Source organism: Nansenia antarctica (assembly GCF_963989245.1).
Source record: "Nansenia antarctica genome assembly, chromosome: 3".
Lineage (NCBI taxonomy): Eukaryota > Metazoa > Chordata > Actinopteri > Argentiniformes > Microstomatidae > Nansenia > Nansenia antarctica.
In genome coordinates, this window is record NC_137688.1 from 6840702 (window position 1) to 6859277 (window position 18576).

Below are 18576 nucleotides of genomic sequence, written 5' to 3' on the forward strand. Positions count from 1 at the left end.
GGAGGAGCGCGAGACCAGACTGGCAGAGGAAAAGGCTTCAGTGTAAAACCGACAAGTTCGTCTCTTTTTAGTAACAGGTAAGTTATTATGTTTATATTTCTATTGTATTCACACCATAAGGTAATAGAACCGCGCACACGTTATCTAAAGATCCGTATCTTTATCGAGTCTCTCGTCGTTAACGTTAGCTTGCTTTTGTGTCTGATTTTTAGCATAGTTAGCTTAGCATAGAGGATGACGCTAAGCTAGCTAACTACTTCAGTCCAGTCTTGGGGCCTGCCTGTGTGCGAGACAGTTTTTAGCCACATGTACATATTGAATTATTGGAAAGACACGGCCGGTATTGGTCGGAAAAGCCTTTACCTTTCAATCAAGTGATGGCTAAGGTAACATTCAACTGATGTGAAAGTGTCTCGGCGGTGTCGAGCTAGTTTAGCTAGCCGGGCTGGGAGTGATTGTTCTGGCCAGGAAGTCAGTCGATTGGCCGGGCCGAACCATCCAACTTTGTACCACATGAGGAGTTATCTATCTGTCTTCGTTGTCCTAATCTTACTTTTCCCTTCCAGTGTGTTAAGGAACAGACAGAGTCTAAACCATGGCTGAGGGAGAGGGGAATGTGGTGCGCATCAGGGGTCTACCGTGGTCCTGTTCTGTGGATGAAGTCCAGAGGTTTTTCTCAGGTAATGCCACATCCCACATGCACTTCAAATCAAATTAATTATTTGTATAGCGCATTTCTTACAACATGCAACTCAATGCGCTTCACATAATGAACATTCTCAGTCAATCAATCAATCAATACTGACAGAGCCGCAAGCAGGCAAAAGTAAAAACCTGTACTTATCTATAGGCACTGCGACTCGTCATGGTCAGGAAGGTGTGCTGTGCTTTACAGTAGTTTGGGGACACTGCTCACCCCGTCGTACCCCTTTTTTCCTAATACAGATTGCAAAATCGCCAACAACGGTACAAGCATCAACTTCACCTACACACGGGAGGGGCGGCCCAGCGGAGAGGCCTTCATCGAGATGGAGACAGAAGAAGACCAGAAGATCGCTGTGAAGAAGGACAGAGAAACCATGGGTCACAGATACGTGGAAGGTGTGTGTGTGTGTGTGTGTGTAGCAACTCACTGTCTGGGTCTGGGTGTAGTACTATATGCACTAAGGTGAAGACTTTGGGTAATATAACAGATGGATTGATTAACAGGGTGTAATTGATTCAGTACAATGGGGGGAGGGGACGGACACTGACGCCGGTACTGATTCTGTTTATGTGGTGTTGTTTCTCAAGTCTTCAAGTCCAACAACGTGGAGATGGACTGGGTCATGAAGCACACCGGTCCCAACTGCCCCGAGACAGAGCCCACGGGCGACGGCCTGGTCAGACTCAGGGGCCTCCCCTTCGGCTGCAGCAAGGAGGAGATCGTCCAGTTCTTCGCAGGTACGACTAGGCGCCTCCCACTGCTGGGGTGTACTCACTGCTTCATTTTGTCATGGTCTACCCACCCCCCCTCCCCCCATAACCGCAGACACTGCAGTCGGTTGTGGGAAAGATTAGGTCCCGTTGCAATGTAAAGAATAATAATACAAAACACATTTACCATTGTAATAATAGGTTATGATTAGATTCAGTCCATTATTGAAAGGTACTAGACCAGTGATGACGGAGGAACAAGGATACAAGGAAAGGACGTTAGTTTAGATATGCCTAAGGAGGATTTGCTGTGTTTTAGCTTCAGGGTAGGAATATTATTCACACTAGAACTTTCCCTCATCAGTTGGGGAACTGGGAACTCATCACTTCTTTTGACCCCAACCCCCTTAAAATGATTCAGATATAGTCTGAAACACCTGTACGGTTAGGATTTGGTCACTGGCGTCTGATTTGTTAATCTTTGTCACTCGCTCAAATCTCCATTGGTTCTTAATTTCCTTCGCCCTTTCCCTTTTGTATTTCCTGATGAAGCCACTGTGTCATAAAAGATTCCACCATCTTGGGACCAGTTTAGACTGGGTGAAAGAGCTGTCCCATCAGGATCTTTCTCTCTCTCTCTCTCTTCTCTCCTTTTCATCCCCACCCATGTTAGCCTGAGGCCCCACACAGCCCCCCCCCAACTCCCCACCATGTAGTCTCCCTTCACTATCCTCTCATCCTCCTTATGTTCCCCCATTGCAGTTAAAAGTAAGTAACTCAAATGGTTAATCAGTTGTTAGTCGGCTCAGCTGGTATGTATAATAATGCATAGAATTGTGTATGTCATCTTTCTGTCTCTCTCTCTCTCTCTTATCAATCAGAAGAAATTAAAAGAAAAGAAAACGTTTGAGAGAAAGGAGCTATCTTTCTGTGATTGGGCATGTGATTTAATATGTCCCCGCTGGGGTTATCTGTCCTTGGGTTGAAGGGATGGAAATCGTGCCAAATGGGATAACATTGCCGGTGGACATCCAGGGGAGGAGTACGGGGGAGGCCTTCGTGCAGTTTGCTACACAGGATATAGCTGAAAAGGCTCTAAAGAAACACAAGGAAAGAATAGGGCACAGGTGGGGATGGTTGGTTGGTTGGCTGGATACGTTGCTTTTCTTATGGTGTACATTACATTATTACCATTACAACATTTTAACCCAAACACAGAACTGACACTCAACATCATCGTGTAAAAAGTCACATTGGTTCATTCAAACAACACATAACGTACTCAGCACTCCGATATTGATAGTTTAAAAAAAGCACACACAATTGCAATGCTGGATCAAACATTCACATAGCACTCCCATGGGTAGATGACGGACGTTCTCTTGTTTTTAAAGACATTGGGATATCGATACAATTAAGTTTAGTGCTGAGGCAATCTTATTGTTTTTCAAAGGTGGTTGGGAGACTGCAGAAGCTTAAAAAAAAGAAAGAAAGAATGCACAGCACTAAACATATTAGCATAGGTAGACAAGCCTAGGTACTAGAGTTAAATCACAAGAGGGGCCGCTGGACAAGCAAAGCTGGATCCCGACTGTCACAGGTAACGGTAAGAGCGGGTCGTCAAGGACACGGCAGCAACATGGCTCCTCACTGTCCTCCTAGCCTCCAGGACTGTGACCGTAGCAGAGACACTGTACTAGAACAGGACCTCGAGAAAACCATGCTATAACTTGTACAGCTAGCTTCCCTCTGGGTAACCATAAGAAAAGTGTTGTGTTGTCTCATTAAGACTTTGTAGAATTGACAAGCTTTCTTCCCCCCCCTCTTCTGTCAATACTAGTACACAGTTATTCTGTTATCTGCTAATCGATTTTTTTTAAGCTGCAGTGATAAGCTAACAAGACAATACAAAGAGTTTCTTTTTCTACGGACCACTCACTCTCTCTCTCTTTTTTTTTTTTTACCACTGTTTCCCTGGTGTCTGGTATCAGCACCAGAATTGTAATAGCCCAACTTTTTTTTATCCTGGTGGTCGTCCTTAGTAACGAGCAAAGACACATTCAGCCTGTGAGATCTAGCTGTTGCTGCTTTGCTCCCGTACCGGTGTCTCTACCCCGGGGTCGTCATGGCAACGTCTGTATGCTCTCTCCCAGGTACATTGAGATCTTCAAGAGCAGCCGCGCGGAGGTGCGGACCCACTACGAGCCCCAGAGGAAGCCCATGGGGATGGGGAGGCCCGGGCCCTACGACAGGCCCTCGGGGGGCCGCGGCTACAACATGATGGGAGGCGGCGGCCGGGGGGGGTCCTTCGACAGGTCCCGCCGCGGAGGCTACGGAGGTGTGTGTGTGTGGGGGTGTGGGGGAGGCCGGGGGGACAGTTACTTGTGAAATTCTCATCTTCGCTCTGTCTGTTATGTAGAGAGTATGGATGTGACCTGTGTTTGTTTGTATTTACATTGCACAGTCCTATAACCCTCTTACTTATATACACACGCACAGATGAGGATGTTGCTGTGGTGGGAAATTTTTTGTTTATTTCTTTCCATAGCAATAGATTCATAGCGATCTTTCCCTTAAACTCTATCTGATCAAGGTGGATCAGATCGCTATGGCGACAGTAGCTCCTCCTTCCAGAGCACGACAGGCCACTGTGTCCACATGAGGGGCCTCCCCTACAGAGCCACGGAGACCGACATCTACAACGTAAGTCGTCCTCCCACATATCCAGACTCTCCTGGGGTAGTGGTGGTCTAGTCACGGTCTGTCACAACGACTGCCAATGGCCCGTGGCCTGAGCTAGATTACTCTTCCTGCTACGACTGGTGAAATGATGATTCACTTGCTTAGTCAAATGTATCGATTGTAAGTCGCTTTGGAATGAGGCGTCTGCGAAATGCAAAAAATAAATAAAATAATGGGGAGGGGGGGGGGAGAGTGGGGTAGTGGTGGTCTAGTGGGGGAGAGGAGTGAGGGGTAGAGGAGGGAGGGGTAGTGGACGGTGAGTTGGTGATCAGAAGGTCATGAGTTCAAATCCCACCTGAGAACACCACCACCACCACTTATGTGCCCGTGAGTAAGGCACTTAGCCCTCAGTTACTCCAGGGAGACTGACTCTCCCTGTAATCTCTAATTGTAAGTCGCATTGGATAGAAGCGTCTGCTAAAATGCCTTGCCTCTCTACTGGGGGTGAAAGAAGTGCATTAGTAAAATCAAATTCATCATTGTTGCCATCCAGTTCTACTCCACCATGTGTGTGTCTTGCTTGTGGTTCGGGTGATGTGTGTGTGTGTGTTGGTATTTTAATGTTTCCCTCCCTCCCCGCTATAGTTCTTCTCCCCCCTGAACCCGGTGCGGGTCCATCTTGAGATCGGGCCGGACGGGAGAGTGACGGGGGAGGCGGACGTGGAGTTTGCCACCCACGAGGACGCGGTGGCGGCCATGTCCAAGGACAAGGCCACGATGCGTGAGTCTTACCAGCCCCGTCTGACAACAACAACAGCAGCTTTACCCTTGGCCTTCAACGGCTGAAGGGGACGGGAGGCAGTAAAGCAATATGACAAGAAAGCGTTAAGCCGTCATACTGCTGACCCCTCCCCTCCCTTCAGATCTGCAAACTCCCACTAACCACTCCTCCCTCCCTCCCTGATGTCATTGCTGCTTAACCAGAAACATAAGTGAGTTGTGGGGTATTCACTAGCCGTGTCTTTGTCCCGCAGAGCACCGCTACGTGGAGCTGTTCCTCAACTCGACAGCAGGGGGCAGTAACGGGAGCTACGGGGGTCAGATGATGGGTAAGCAGGCGAGGTCACAGAGACAGACGCGCACGCCTCATCTTCACTTGTTTAAGTGCCACTCAAAAGACCCAAGTATATATTGACTGTGTTGTTCATCTCCTCTCTGTCTAGGTAACCAGTCTTCCTACAGCAGTGGGCAGATGAACTCCGGCTACTCCGGAGGCTACGGCAGTCAGGGCAGCATGGGAGGCTACAGTGATTATAGTGAGTGGCAGCTCCGTAACACACACACATAGACAAACACAAACACAGAAGAGGGGAGGGGAAAGCCTAGCCCTGACCTGATTTGTGCCGATCTGAATGAACTGGATAGGTGTAACCTTTATGGTGGAAGATCCTCTAATCTCATGGCTAGGTGAAGCCACATCACCACATTACTGGTACATGTCCTGTTCCTCCAGATCGGCAAACAACCGGAGGGGAGGGTGTGGGGGGTTGTTTTTGTGTGTGTGTGACCCTGTCTGTCCCCAGATGAACTACCCGGTTTTATAGTGTTAATTCTCTCTCCTGTCAGGTAACCAGGGCGACATGAGCAGCAGTTACTATGGCAACGGCAGTGGCGGAGGAGGAGGAGGAGGAGGGAGTCGGAGTTCCATGAATGGCGTGAGCAGCATGGGGGGAGGATGGGGGATGTAGTTCTTTTAAACCCGGCATCGGACTGAGCGGACTGGAAACATGTAGTCCTCATCTGGACTTGATCAGGGTTGGGGGGGCGTTTGTAGTTTTGAGCTGAAAACATTTATTAATGGGGCGGGGGGGGAAAACATTTTTGGACAGATTTGCCTGCTTGATGAGAAACTCCTCTGCTACTGACATTAGATCGATAGATAAGAATAGTTTTTTTTTTTCCTTTCTTTCATCCCTTGTGCATATGACTTAAGATTACATTACACAAACCATGTTAGTGAGTGGAATCTGTGTATTTACGTTACCAGAAAGTGCGTGCTGTTTCTCTCATGTTCACATTCAATAGAACCAATGGCCGAGTCAGTCTGTCTTTTAACTCGACTCGGGGGTTGACGGTCTGACCGTCCCTGAGTGCATGATCAAATACACTTATGTAAATACTGTGTAGATGTTTCTTGTCTCTCTTGGTTCTGCCTCTACTGTCCTAGTAGGCTTTTCTGTCGTCTTGGTCTTATATAGATAGTTGATAAGGATGGTGTGAGTTGGACATTTTACATTGTGGAAGAAAAGCATGAGTTTGTTTCCTAGTAAAGTGTGGTTGTGGATGGGGGTGTTCTAAATGAAATGACACACAGCAAACACACCTTTAACCCTGTTTAACGTTGGTTTCTACTGCCTACATTACATTTTTCTCTTTGTATTTCTTGTGCACAGTGAATAAACTTGTCAGATTGATAAAGGTCTCTCTCCGTGAGCGGTTATATAAATGACACAGTAGTTTTTTTTGTTTTATGAAATTCATCATCTCTTTATGAAATATCTAGATAGAAAACGTGGTCAAAACATGCCCAACAACTTCAGAAAATGGCTTTAGTAGCACTGGTCACAATCCACAAAATGTTCATTGTTATTTATACATTCTAAAATAGACATCTTAGTTTCTGATGTTAAGAACATTCTGTAGTCATGTACGATTATTTAAAAATTAGGGTCTAAAAAAAAAGAATTGTCAGTTTTACATGATTCTTGATTGCACTTCCACAATAACACCTGAACTGTATTCCATCAATGTCACCAAAGGAAAATCCAGGCTTATAATAGATAAACTTTGCAAGACTCATCAATATACCGTAAGCCTGGATTTCCCTTTAGAGACATTGATGTAATACCACACAGGTCTATACCATCTGTCAAAATGTTTTCAAACCTGAATGAAAATCTATAAATTACCACAATAAACTGAATCAAAGGTATCTCTCTTGGGAAGCATGTTAAGATCAGTTAATCCAATTTAAACATGATGATAATATTATATAAGTGACATTCTTGCATAATACATTTGAAAAGAAGAAACACTGATCTGAAGACATCGATGTGAACACCCTGCGCTCTCATACAAACATGTAGGTAAGACGGGCATTCAAATAAATCCAGTCAATCGAAAATCCCGAATTTCAGGTGAAATTATACAGAATCTTTCTTATAAGCACACACAAAGGTTTTCAGAACTACTCGATAGCCCCAAATGTAGAGTGGTAGAGCGCGGGTGGGAGTTTCTTAACATCCAAGAGCTTTTGTTGGCCGCCAGCATAATCGAAGATATAGCTCCCTTTGCCATACCTCCAAATCATATTGTTCTCATGCCTGGTCTTAATGAGGTTAAGCTGGCTGTTGCTACACAATCAAATAGATTTTAACTCAAACTCAAAAGTTGCCAGAAGCTGTTGGGTAAGCAGAGGCTATTTGACATGTCGCTAGTGTGTCTACATTTCCTGTTGTTTGCCACCTGATGAACTGCAGAATGTAAACAAGAGCGCGGGACTAGAAAGGCCAGCTGTGGAAAACCAAGCACTGGGCTCTGAGCGCTAGCTGGCCGCTAGCGAGCCGTGGCTGAAGAAGCTACCACTGACCAAGAGGACTATGGGCTTTCAACACGCTAGTCTCGATCAATGCCATCAAACAACAAGTGAGTGTGAGACAGTGTATGTGAGGCTGAATCCAATGAGTGACCGTATGGTGTGGTGTGGTGTGTGTGTGTGTGAGATCCGTGTGTATGTGTGTGTGAGTGTGTGTGTGTGTGTTCTGTCAAGAGCCCGTGGAGGTGGAGCTCATCTGTAGCAGGAAGGAGTGGCAGATGTCACACACCCGTACTGGCCGAGGGTACGAGGGCAGAGCCAGCTCATTACTGGAGCAGTGGCTACAGTAGATATCACCACAGTTCCTACAGTGGTGCTGGAGAGAGAGAGGGAGAGGGAGGGAGAGAGAGAGATAGAGGGAGGGAGAGAGGGAGGGATGGATGGGGAGAGAGAGACAAAGAGAGAGGGTGGAGGGAGAGAGAGATGGAGGGATGGATGGGGAGAGAGAGAGACAAAGAGAGAGGGAGGAGAGAGAGAGATGGATGGATGGGGAGAGAGAGAGAGAGGGAGGGAGAGAGAAAGAGAACGAGAGAGAGAGAGACATTGAGTTACTTAAGTGTGTTTGTGACGTGTTAAATCATGACTACCGTACTTCTACAACAATGTGATGTCGTTTCTGAGAACGAAGCGTTTCTGATCAGAACCCTGAGAGGATCAACAGCTTAACAGACACACAGGAGACACACCCAGGAGAGACACACAGGAGAGACACACAGGAGACACACACAGGAGAGACGGGGCAGCTCACCTTCCTGCGTGCGATGGAGAACTCCTTGAGGCACTTCTTACACTGAGTGGCCTCGTCATCCTTCAGCCAGGCATGGCCCTGAGACACACACACACACACACACCAGTTACAGACCAGCTACAGCGTTGGGAGTCCCACACCAGGGGGGTATTCCATCAACGTTGCGAAAGGAAAATCCAGGCTGATTCTAAATGAGGCTGGATTTTTTGGGGGGGAAATCTCATGAGATTTATTAAAAAATAAGCCTGGATTGTCCTTTAGCGATGTTAATGGAATACCCCCCCAGATATTGTTTTATTGTCGATATTGACAGACTCCAAAATGTCGATCATATTTACCTTCAGGGCTTTATTGACCTCCTTGAAGTCCTCCATTTTGAGTTTAGACCTTAGAGGAGAGAGAGAACCACTTAAGGTGAAGCTTCTGAGGTAGGAAAAGGGTAGGAGACGATATGCAGGGAAGGGAGAGAGAGAAAGAAAGACGAGTAGGAGGAGGAGAGAAAGAGAGAGAGAGAGAAGAGAGAAGAGAGAAGAAAGAGAGAGAGAGAGAAAGAAAGAGTAGGAGGAGAGAGAGAGAAAGAAAGTAGGAGGAGAGAGAGAGAAGAAAGAGAGAGAGAGACTTGTTTAGACATGCCTCTACTCGTCATAGAACTTGTTTACAGTTCTAATGTATTTGTATTTATATAGTTTTTAAGCTTTAAAATGTCCAGAGAGAGAGAGAGAGAAAGAGAGAGAGAGAGAGAGAGTAGGAGGAGGAGAGGAGAGAGAGAGAGAGAGAGAGAGAGAGAGAGAGAGAGAGAGAGAGAGAGAGAGAGGCAGGGTGGTACTGACTGGCTGAGGTGCTGGCCCATCTCCTGCAGGGCTTGTTCCTGCTCCTCACACGTCTGCTGCAGCTGTCTCTTCTCCTGGCGGAGGTCCTGCAGCTCCTACAGGCAGGGACAGGTTATTAGTAGAGCACAGCGGTTCCCAACCTGTGGACTTATGAGGGTACTGCAAGTGGGCCGCCAAATCATGGGCCCAAAAAAATGATATTGAAGTTATTTTGTAGTTTTTTTACAAAAACATTTTAATAAAAAAAAAAAAATTTTGTGGTACTGTATTTCTTTCTTTAAAACCTTTAAAAAATGCAACATCAGTATCATACTACTAGGCCTACTGCACTGTATGTATGATGATTGTATGATGATGCATATGAAATATCCAATAAGAATAAGAGAATGATGAGGAGACACCCCAAAAAACGTGTGCGTAAAATGCCTGAGTGGGCCGCAAACACTTTAGAGATTTTGAAGTGGGCCTTGAGTCCAGCCTTGGGAACAGCTGGTATAGCACATTTAATACAACAGGGGCAATTCAAAGTTTACATTTACATTTTTGGCATTTAGCAGACGCCTTATTCCAAAGCGACTTACAATCAATACATTTGAATACTAAGCATGTGAATGTCCACCATTCATGGCAGGAAGAGTAATCTAGCTCAGGCCTGGGGCCATTGATAGGGGGCCACCTTCTTCTAAACCCTTTTTTTTTTTATACTGGAGGAACAGAGAAACAGTACAAGGGGGGCGATAGAAGTTCTTAGGGACAAAGTAGAGGGGAAAGCGGACGTCTTTAGGAGACGTAGTGCTGAGGGCAGAAGATGTCTCAGGAGGAGCAGTTAAGGTGTAACCTGAAGAGATGGGTCTTCAGTCTACGACGGAAGATGGGTAGTGACTCTGCCGTTCTGACGGCCGTGGGGAGCTCATTCCACCAGCGCCAGAGTTGTGAAGAGACGTGATCGGGCAGCATGCTGTGCAGAGGTGGTGGGGCCAGTCGGCCAGCCGAGGTGGAGGAGCGGAGTGAGCGGGCTGGAGTTTGGGGGGTTACCATTTCCTTCAGGTAGGCAGGGGCTGTCCCTTTAGCTGCCTGATATGCAAGCACCAGGGTCTTGAATCTGATGCGAGCTGCTATCGGGAGCCAGTGCAGGGTGCGAAGGAGAGGGGTGACATGAGAGTATTTGGGGAGGTTGAATACCAGACGTGCAGCAGCGTTCTGGATGAGCTGCAGAGGTCTAATGGCGGAGGCGGGGAGACCGGCCAGGAGTACGTTGCAGTAATCCAGGCGGGAGATGACCAGTGCCTGGGTCAAGAGTTGCGCTGCCTCTCTGGTAAGGAATGGTCGTATCCTTCTGATGTTATAGAGGAAGAATCTGCAGGGGCGAGCCGTTGCTGCAATGTTCTCCGCACAGGATAGTCGGTTATCCAGGATCACTCCAAGGTTCTTCGCTGTCAGGGAGGGGGTTACAGTAGAGCTCTCCACTGTGATAGAGAAGTCTTGGAGAGGGCAGGCTTTCCCGGGGATGAAGAGGAGCTCGGTCTTGTTAAGATTGAGCTTGAGATGGTGGTCAGCCATCCATGTTGAAATGTCAGAGAGACATGCAGAGATACGGGTTGCCACGTGTACATCAGACGGGGGGAAGGACAGGAAGAGTTGAGTGTCGTCTGCGTAGCTGTGGTAGGAGAGCCCATGTGAAGAGATTACCGAGCCAAGAGACTTGGTGTAGAGAGAGAAAAGTAGGGGCCCTAGGACAGAACCCTGGGGTACCCCAGTGGAGAGGGTTCGTGTAGAAGACAGTGATTCTCTCCAGGTCACCTGGTAGGAGCGGCCCGCCAGGTAGGAAGAAAACCAGGAGTGTGCGGTGCCAGAGATGCCCAGTTCTGAGAGGATGGAGAGAAGGATCTGGTGATTGACTGTGTCGAAGGCAGCAGACAGGTCAAGGAGAATGAGAACAGAGGAGAGGGAGGAAGCTTGAGCAGCGTTACAAGTGCGTTACATACAGCATTAAAAAAAGACGGAAAAAGAAGGATAGTAAGAAAAAAAGAAAAACATTAATTAACAAATGAAAGCGTCTGTCTGCTAAATGACTTAAATGTAAATGTCACACACAGAGATGGAACATCTACACCGTGAAGATCTGTGAAGTACGCCACCCAATAACATCCATGTTGTGTGTGTGTGTGTGTGTGTGTGTGTTACAGACTGTGTGTGTGTGTGTGTGTGGTACAGACCGTGTGTGTGTGTGGGTGGTACAGACCGCGTGTGTGTGTGTGTGTGTGGTACAGACCGTGTGTGTGTGTGTGTGTGTGTGTGTGTGTGTGTGTGTGGTACAGACCGTGTGTGTGTGTGTGTGTGTGTGGTACAGACCGTGTGTGTGTGTGTGTGCGTGTGTGGTACAGACCGTGTGTGTGTGTGTGTGTGTGTGTGTACATACCGTGGTCAGGCCCTGTAGTTGCTGCAGCTGCGTCCTCAGCTCAGTGCTGTTGTCCTGCTCCCTCTGCAGGGCTCTCTGCAGGCTCTGCCTCTGCTCCTTCTCAACACGCAGCTCACTCTCCAACCCCAGCCTGGGAGGGGGGAGGGGGGAAGGGGAGGGGGGAGAGGGAGAGGGGCAGTGGGGGGTCAGGAGGGAGAGAGAGAGAGAAGATGAACAACACTGTGACCTTGTAACCTTGACACTTGTTTTGATCACAGGTGTATGTATATACGATATCGTAGTTGTACAGTTGATTCGTTTACTTAGACAAATGTACTTATTGTAAGTCTCTTTGGATAAAAGCTTCTGGCTGCTAAAAGACTTCAATAGTCAATGTAACACACTGAGATGGAACACCAACACAGTGAGTGTACGTGTGTGTGTGTGTGTGTGTGTGTGATTATGTGTGTGTGTGATTATGTGTGTGTGTGATTATGTGTGTGTGTGTGTGTCATACTTGAGTGTGTCCAGGTCGGTCAGCTGTCTCTGCAGGGCTAGGACCCGGGCCTCCAGCTCCGTCCTCATGTCTCTGTCCTCCTGGTCGCTCTGCTGACGCCCCTGCTCTGACACCTGCAGCCTGGGGGGGGGGGGGGGGGGGGGGGGGTTAGCAGGCCGCACGGGTGGAGCTCTTACACACACACACACACACACACACACACACACACACACACACCTCTGCTCCATCTCCATCATGGTGGTCTCCATCTGTCTCATCTTCTCCTCCAGCTGTCCCGTCTCATCCTGCTTCTTCTGGGCCTCTCGCTCCGAGTCCTGAGGAGGACACACACACACACGCACACACACACACACACACACCAGTCAGTCCTCTTAGTGTGTGTGTGTGTGTGTGTGTGTGTGTGCGTGTGTGTGCGTGAATGTACGCGTTTCTGTGTGTGCGTGTTTGTGAGTGAGTGTGAGTGTGTGTGTGTACCTGGGCCTTGTGGAACATCTGTAGGTTGAGGGTCAGTCAGTCCTCTCTGTGTGTGTGTGTGTGTGTGTGTGTGTGTGTGTGTGTGTGCGTGCGTGTGTGTGTGTGTGTGCACCTGGGCCTTGTGGAACATCTGCAGGTTGAGGGTCAGTCAGTCCTCTCTGTGTGTGTGTGTGTGTGTGTGTGTGTGTGTGTGTGCACCTGGGCCTTGTGGAACATCTGCAGGTTGAGGGTCAGTCAGTCCTCTCTGTGTGTGTGTGTGTGTGTGTGTGTGTGCACCTGGGCCTTGTGGAACATCTGCAGGTTGAGGGTCTTGACGTGGTCCAGCTGGTGCCTCAGCGCCCCCAGGGTGTCCTGCTTGTCCTGGGTGTCCTTCTCCAGCAGACGCATGGCCGTCTCCATCTCCTGCTTCAGACACACCTGCAGCTCCAGCTCACGCTCCAACTCCTACACACACACAGAGACACACACAGAGACACACACACACAGACACACACAATTAGAGACACACACGTATCAGTGAACTGCGCTGTCAGACTAGGAGTATGGAGTTGTGATGGTTGTTGTTGTTGTTGTTGTGGTTGTTGTTGTTGTTGTTGTTGTTGTGGTGTGTCTGACCTGGCGTATGCGTTTCTCCTCCTTGTACTGCTTCCACACCACGTTGTACATCTCGTCCAGCCCCTGGCGCGTCTGTCTGTACGTCTCCAGCTCCATCTGGCTGTCCTCCATGGTCGCCTGGCAACACACACAGGTGAGGGGGATGTGTCAATATTGGCCCGATGCCGAGGTGCGTGTGTGTGTGTGTGTGTGTGTGTGAGAGTGTGTGTGAGTGTGTGTGTGTGTGTGTGTGTGTGCTGACCTCCTCCTTCTTCAGGCTGGTGTGCAGGATGGTCTGGTTCTGCTGCCTCAGCTGCTCATGTTCCTCCCGTAAAGAGTTAATCCTGTCTGTCGCTGCCGTCAGCTGGGGGGGGGGAGACACACACACAGATTACAGACACACACTTTACACTGTTGGGTCACAGCATCATGGGTCATTGTCATTGCCTACGACAGTAAAATGCGGTCATTGAGTAGTCCTGACACACACACCTAGACACGGACTCACACACACACACACACACACACACACACACACACAGACAGACAGACAGACAGACACACACATACAGACACAGACAGAGACACACACACACACACACACACACACAGACAGACAGACAGACACTGACACACACACACAGACACAGACACAGACACACACGCACACACACACACACACACACACACACTTCCTCTGACCTCCTCAATCAGTTTGCTGTTGGTCTTCTCCAGTGAGTCCATCTTGGCCTGCAGGTCGGAGACGGTGCAGCTCAGGTTCCGGTTCAGCTCCTCGATGTAGTGTTTCTGATCCAAGATGGCCGTCATGTTAGCATCGCTGAGAGAGACAGAGAGATGTTAGCATCACTGAGAGAGACAGAGAGATGTTAGCATCGCTGAGAGAGACAGAGAGATGTTAGCATCACTGATAGGGCTTTCACACCGGCAAAGAACCGTGCCGGTTCGCGTTCGCGTTCGGAAACCTCTGAACCTTGGTGCTGTCTGGCGAACGAGCCCGCGTTCATACCGGTGTAACCAGAACCATCCGCGTCATCAACGCTGGGTGATGAAGGGGCGGGATAAACAAAAATGTCACAACTAGATGGCAGCTACTTCACTGGATGCGAGGATAATATCTTCCACTACAGTATCTGAAATAAACACAATTTTCTGTGAAACAAAACAAAAGACACTTTCTATATGCGTTCTTTTACTAATCAGCTGCTCCGTTACTGGAATAGAAATGGCTTACGAAATTCGCGTTCGCGCATGTCCGCGCGCGTGTGCGTGTGTGTGTGTGTTTGCTGAGCATGTGAGGAAGATAAAGAGAATAATGAGACTTTTGATATTGTTTTTGATCACTAATGATTAGATTTAGATTAGATTAGATTTTGTCTACTTCCTCCTTGCTGGTCTCTGCAGCCTAGAATATGACACACCCACTGACAACGTGACTGTTCTACGTTTTGGTTCGCGCTTGAGAACCACTATTTTTTGGTGCCCGCTGCGAACCAACTTTTCAGGTTCCGAACCAATTGAGCTTCGGTCTGAACGCGCCGGCCGGTTCCAGACTTGGCTCGCGAACGCCGGTGTGAAAGCCCTATGTGTCTTTGCCGGTGTGAAAGCCCTATGAGAGAGACAGAGAGATGTTAGCATCGCTGAGAGAGACAGAGACATGTTAGCATCACTAGGAGACAGAGAGATGTTAGCAGAGACAGAGAGGGGCAAAAACAAGGAGCATAGACAGTGATTCACAGTGTTGTTTGTTTTCATCTTCCCACGGTGAGAAATAAGAAATAAAGAACTGAGAGAAGAAAAGAGGAATTGGAAAGCGATGAGCAACGAGACTAATTTCAGTAAGGGGGCGGGGGGGGACACACAGATACTCACTCCTTTGGAGTGTCGCTGTTGGCAGAGTCTTTCAGGTACAAGGAGAAGTCGATGACCCCCACCTACACAACACAGAAACTCAGTCAGTCTTTTAACACTAGAACAGCCATGGGTGGGGTCATTTGACCCTGTGAGTAAAAATATTTTTATATCTTTGCACTCGATTACTCAGGACCCTCCTTTCATGACTTTCCCGAGATATGTGCGTTCTACCACCCCAGTATCCTTAAATCTTCTAAATCACTTCAGGATAAGCTAGTATAAAGCTATTTTGCAGTTTTTCTGTGTAGGAGGCAGGCTAATTTACAGCCGGCCAACTAGTGGTCATTGTGTGTAAATAGCAGTGTAAAGACTATGGTTTTGACCCCCGAGGCGGCTCTTATAGTAGGTATAAAAGGCACGGCTGTTCTAGTGTTAGTACAGAGGCTACATCCTCATAGTCACCTGAGTGTCCAGGTCCTCCCCTTTAATACAGAGGTTGGCGTCGATGACGTTGAGGCCCACCAGCATCCCCCCGATGACCGTCCCCTCCTCCTCCAACATCAACGCTCCCGGGTCATAGAACTCACTAAGGGGGGGGGGGCATGGGAGCAGAAGGGAGAGAGAAAGAAATACATTTTAACAAATCGAATAACACACAAAATGGTTACTACACATTTATATGCGCCATTCAGCTGACGCTGAAGCGACCTATTACATCGCAGTGAGTGCATACATTTTCCCAGTACATATGGTCCCCCAGCGGGGAATCGAACCCACAACCTAAGTGTTGGTTAGTGCCATGCTCTACCAACTGAGCCATAGACGACACTGGTGTCCCGTGGGGTTGCCATGGCAGCGGGATGGCAGTGGGGATGTTGATATGCTGATTTGCATTCTGCTGCTATCACCTACTCTATTATTAACACTCTGACGATATTGTATATACAGCTACTGTTGACTGTTGTCTATATCCTGCTTATTCTTTTATTGATTGTTGTCTATATCCTGCTTATTCTATTGTTGATTTTGTATTTCTACTGCAATGCCAATGTCTAATTGAATCTGAACCCAAGGATTGTACTCCTTCTGGTTCTGATGGCCTGTACTCACCCCAGGAGGTCCCTGCGGTCCAGCAGAGCCTTCATGTAGTCAGCCACCTTCTTCTGCATCAGAGCCAGGTGGAGCCAGGCCCGCGCACGGCCCAACCCAGTCCTGACGCACAGGACCCACACTGTTACAAACTAGGACACTTTTTAATCAAAATAATTATATATATATATTTTTTTTTTTTTTAGGGCATTTCTGCTTTATTGGGATAGAGACAGTAGAGATTGACAGGAAGGATGGGTGAGAGAGAGGAGGGATGACAGGAAGGATGGGTGAGAGAGAGAGAGAGAGAGAGAGAGAGAGAGAGACAGTAGAGATTGACAGGAAGGATGGGTGAGAGAGAGAGGAGGAGAGAGACAGTAGAGATTGACAGGAAGGATGGGTGAGAGAGAGGAGGATAGAGACAGTAGAGATTGACAGGAAGGATGGGTGAGAGAGAGGAGGATAGAGACAGTAGAGATTAACAGGAAGGATGGGTGAGAAAGAGGAGGATAGAGACAGTAGAGATTGACAGGAAGGATGGGTGAGAGAGAGGAGGAGAGAGACAGTAGAGATTGACAGGAAGGATGGGTGAGAGAGAGAGGAGGAGAGAGACAGTAGAGACTGACAGGAAGGATGGGTGAGAGAGAGAGGAGGGATGACATGCAGATAGGTCGATGGCCGGAAATCGAATCGGGGACCCTGTGGATTACGTGGCTGACACCTTAGTGAGCTCCACCACCCAGACTCCCTCTTCAAACTCACTCTCACACATAACACTACAAATGAATGTTGTAGTTTTTTTTCCTGAGACAGACAGTCTGTGCCACCAGATCTGTACAGATCTGTACGAGCTAACAGAGAGACAGACGGAGGAGAAGGTGACTACTCACTTTAGACCAGGCAGGTCTCGAGCGCTGGTAGCAATATCACACGACTCTGGACACAGCTTCTCAACTTGTTCCAGAGGACCCCAGATAGACTTATTCTGACTGATGAAGGACTTCTTAACTGCAGAGGGAGAGAGAGGGGGAGGAGGAGAGGGAGAGAGAGAGAGAAAGAAGGAGGGAAGGATTGAGAGAGAGAGAGAGGGAGGGAGGGAGGGAGGGGGGAGGGAGAGAGAGAGAGAAGGGGAGAGAGAGAGAGAGGGAGAGAGAGAGAGAGGGGGAGAGAGAGAAGGGGAGAGAGAGAGGGAGAGAGAGAGAAGGGGAGAGAGAGAGAGAGGGCCATCATTTTCATGCAGTCGATTACCCAGACATTACCCCTCAGTAAGTGAGTTATTATCTGATCTGTGGTCATCCTCACGACCAGCCTCACCTTTCAGCCCATGTTTGAGACAGTGCTCCAGGACCACGAAGAACTGCTGCAGCGGTGGGTAGTCAGAGTCCAGGGTTCGACCCAGACTCAGAGAAGACTGGATCAGAACCTTGATGCTCATCTTCATCATGCTGAGCAGGTTAGACCTCTCTACTGCCATAGGGTCTTTCACTGGAGCCACTACACAGCCACACCAGAGAGAGAGAGAGAGAGAGAGAGAGAGGGAGAGAGGGAGGGAGAGAGAGAGAGAGAGAGGGAGGGAGAGAGAGAGAGGGAGAGAGAGAGAGAGGGAGAGAGAGAGGGAGAGAGAGAGGGAGAGAGAGAGAGAGGGAGAGAGAGGGAGAGAGAGGGAGAGAGAGAGGGAGAGAGAGGGAGAGAGAGAGAGAGGGTGAGAGACAGAGAGAAATAAATAAATAATTGACATACTGTAAAAAGTTTACTCATAACTGCTTATGGTTCAGTCATACGCAAAGTCATAAAACAAATTCATAAACTAAGTGAGAAGTTGAGATATAATAATGATAATAATTCATTATATTTATATATATTGCTTTTTGTGGGGCTCAAAGATGCTGACAATATGGGTACACAGAAACACAGAAACAACAAGCAACAGACAACATGAGTACATAGAACACAGAGTTAACCCACACTCAACGCATGACATGCTGTTTTCTTTCTTTCGAGAGGCCATGCATGTGTTGACAACTGATGACAGCAGATAGCAGATAGCAGAGAGGCGTAGCAGCAGAACTTTGATCTGGCCCCATGCATGCAAGCATTAGAAAGTTTATTGGCACGAAATGCATTGAATACAATAAGTGTTGGTGCATTTAGATACCTGGAAACTTAGTGTTGGTGTTCGTGTCATTTTGGGAGTTGTGCCTGGTGGGAGAGTTCCTTAAAGCAGCTGCACCCAGGTTGACCCCGCTGGTGATGGTCTCCGACGCCTTGCGGGCCAGCAGAGACAGGATCGGGGCAGACCAG

At 48.1% G+C, this 18576-nt stretch overlaps 2 protein-coding genes across 4 annotated transcripts; one reads left to right on the forward strand and one right to left on the reverse strand.

Annotated features, from left to right (window-relative positions):
• On the forward strand, positions 1–6565 carry hnrnph1 (heterogeneous nuclear ribonucleoprotein H1). Of its 3 annotated transcripts, none has more exons than XM_080527815.1 (11): positions 1–77; positions 567–680; positions 946–1101; positions 1294–1443; positions 2405–2543; positions 3570–3754; positions 4010–4119; positions 4744–4879; positions 5133–5207; positions 5322–5414; positions 5725–6565. In XM_080527815.1, exons 2-11 carry the CDS (start codon positions 596–598, stop codon positions 5844–5846), a joined length of 1251 nt encoding a protein of 416 aa, XP_080383941.1. In that variant the 5' UTR covers positions 1–77; positions 567–595; the 3' UTR covers positions 5847–6565. The 3 variants fall into 3 exon arrangements, with proteins under 3 accessions (XP_080383941.1, XP_080383940.1, XP_080383942.1); XM_080527814.1 differs by having other exon boundaries at positions 3570–3760; positions 5725–5895; XM_080527816.1 differs by having other exon boundaries at positions 3570–3760; positions 5322–5418; positions 5725–5821.
• Positions 6566–7922: 1357 nt separating this feature from the next.
• On the reverse strand, positions 7923–18576 carry rufy1 (RUN and FYVE domain containing 1; the record flags this gene model as incomplete). Its single annotated transcript, XM_080525519.1, has 17 exons — positions 18431–18576; positions 17590–17769; positions 17166–17283; positions 16297–16398; positions 15649–15772; positions 15205–15266; positions 14017–14152; positions 13577–13678; positions 13336–13452; positions 12997–13164; positions 12463–12560; positions 12247–12366; positions 11751–11880; positions 9332–9426; positions 8840–8888; positions 8502–8579; positions 7923–8069 (listed from the first exon to the last, which is right to left on the reverse strand). Exons 2-17 carry the CDS (start codon positions 17747–17749, stop codon positions 7923–7925), a joined length of 1806 nt encoding a protein of 601 aa, XP_080381645.1. The 5' UTR covers positions 17750–17769; positions 18431–18576.

Bases quoted from the DNA above. Each gene is read 5' to 3' on its own strand.
- hnrnph1 (XM_080527814.1), top strand. From the start codon at position 596: ATGGCTGAGGGAGAGGGGAATGTGGTGCGCATCAGGGGTCTACCGTGG. The intron at 4,120-4,743 runs GTAAGTCGTCCT...TCCCCGCTATAG, and splicing joins CGGAGACCGACATCTACAAC to TTCTTCTCCCCCCTGAACCC. The intron at 4,880-5,132 runs GTGAGTCTTACC...TTTGTCCCGCAG, and splicing joins CAAGGACAAGGCCACGATGC to AGCACCGCTACGTGGAGCTG.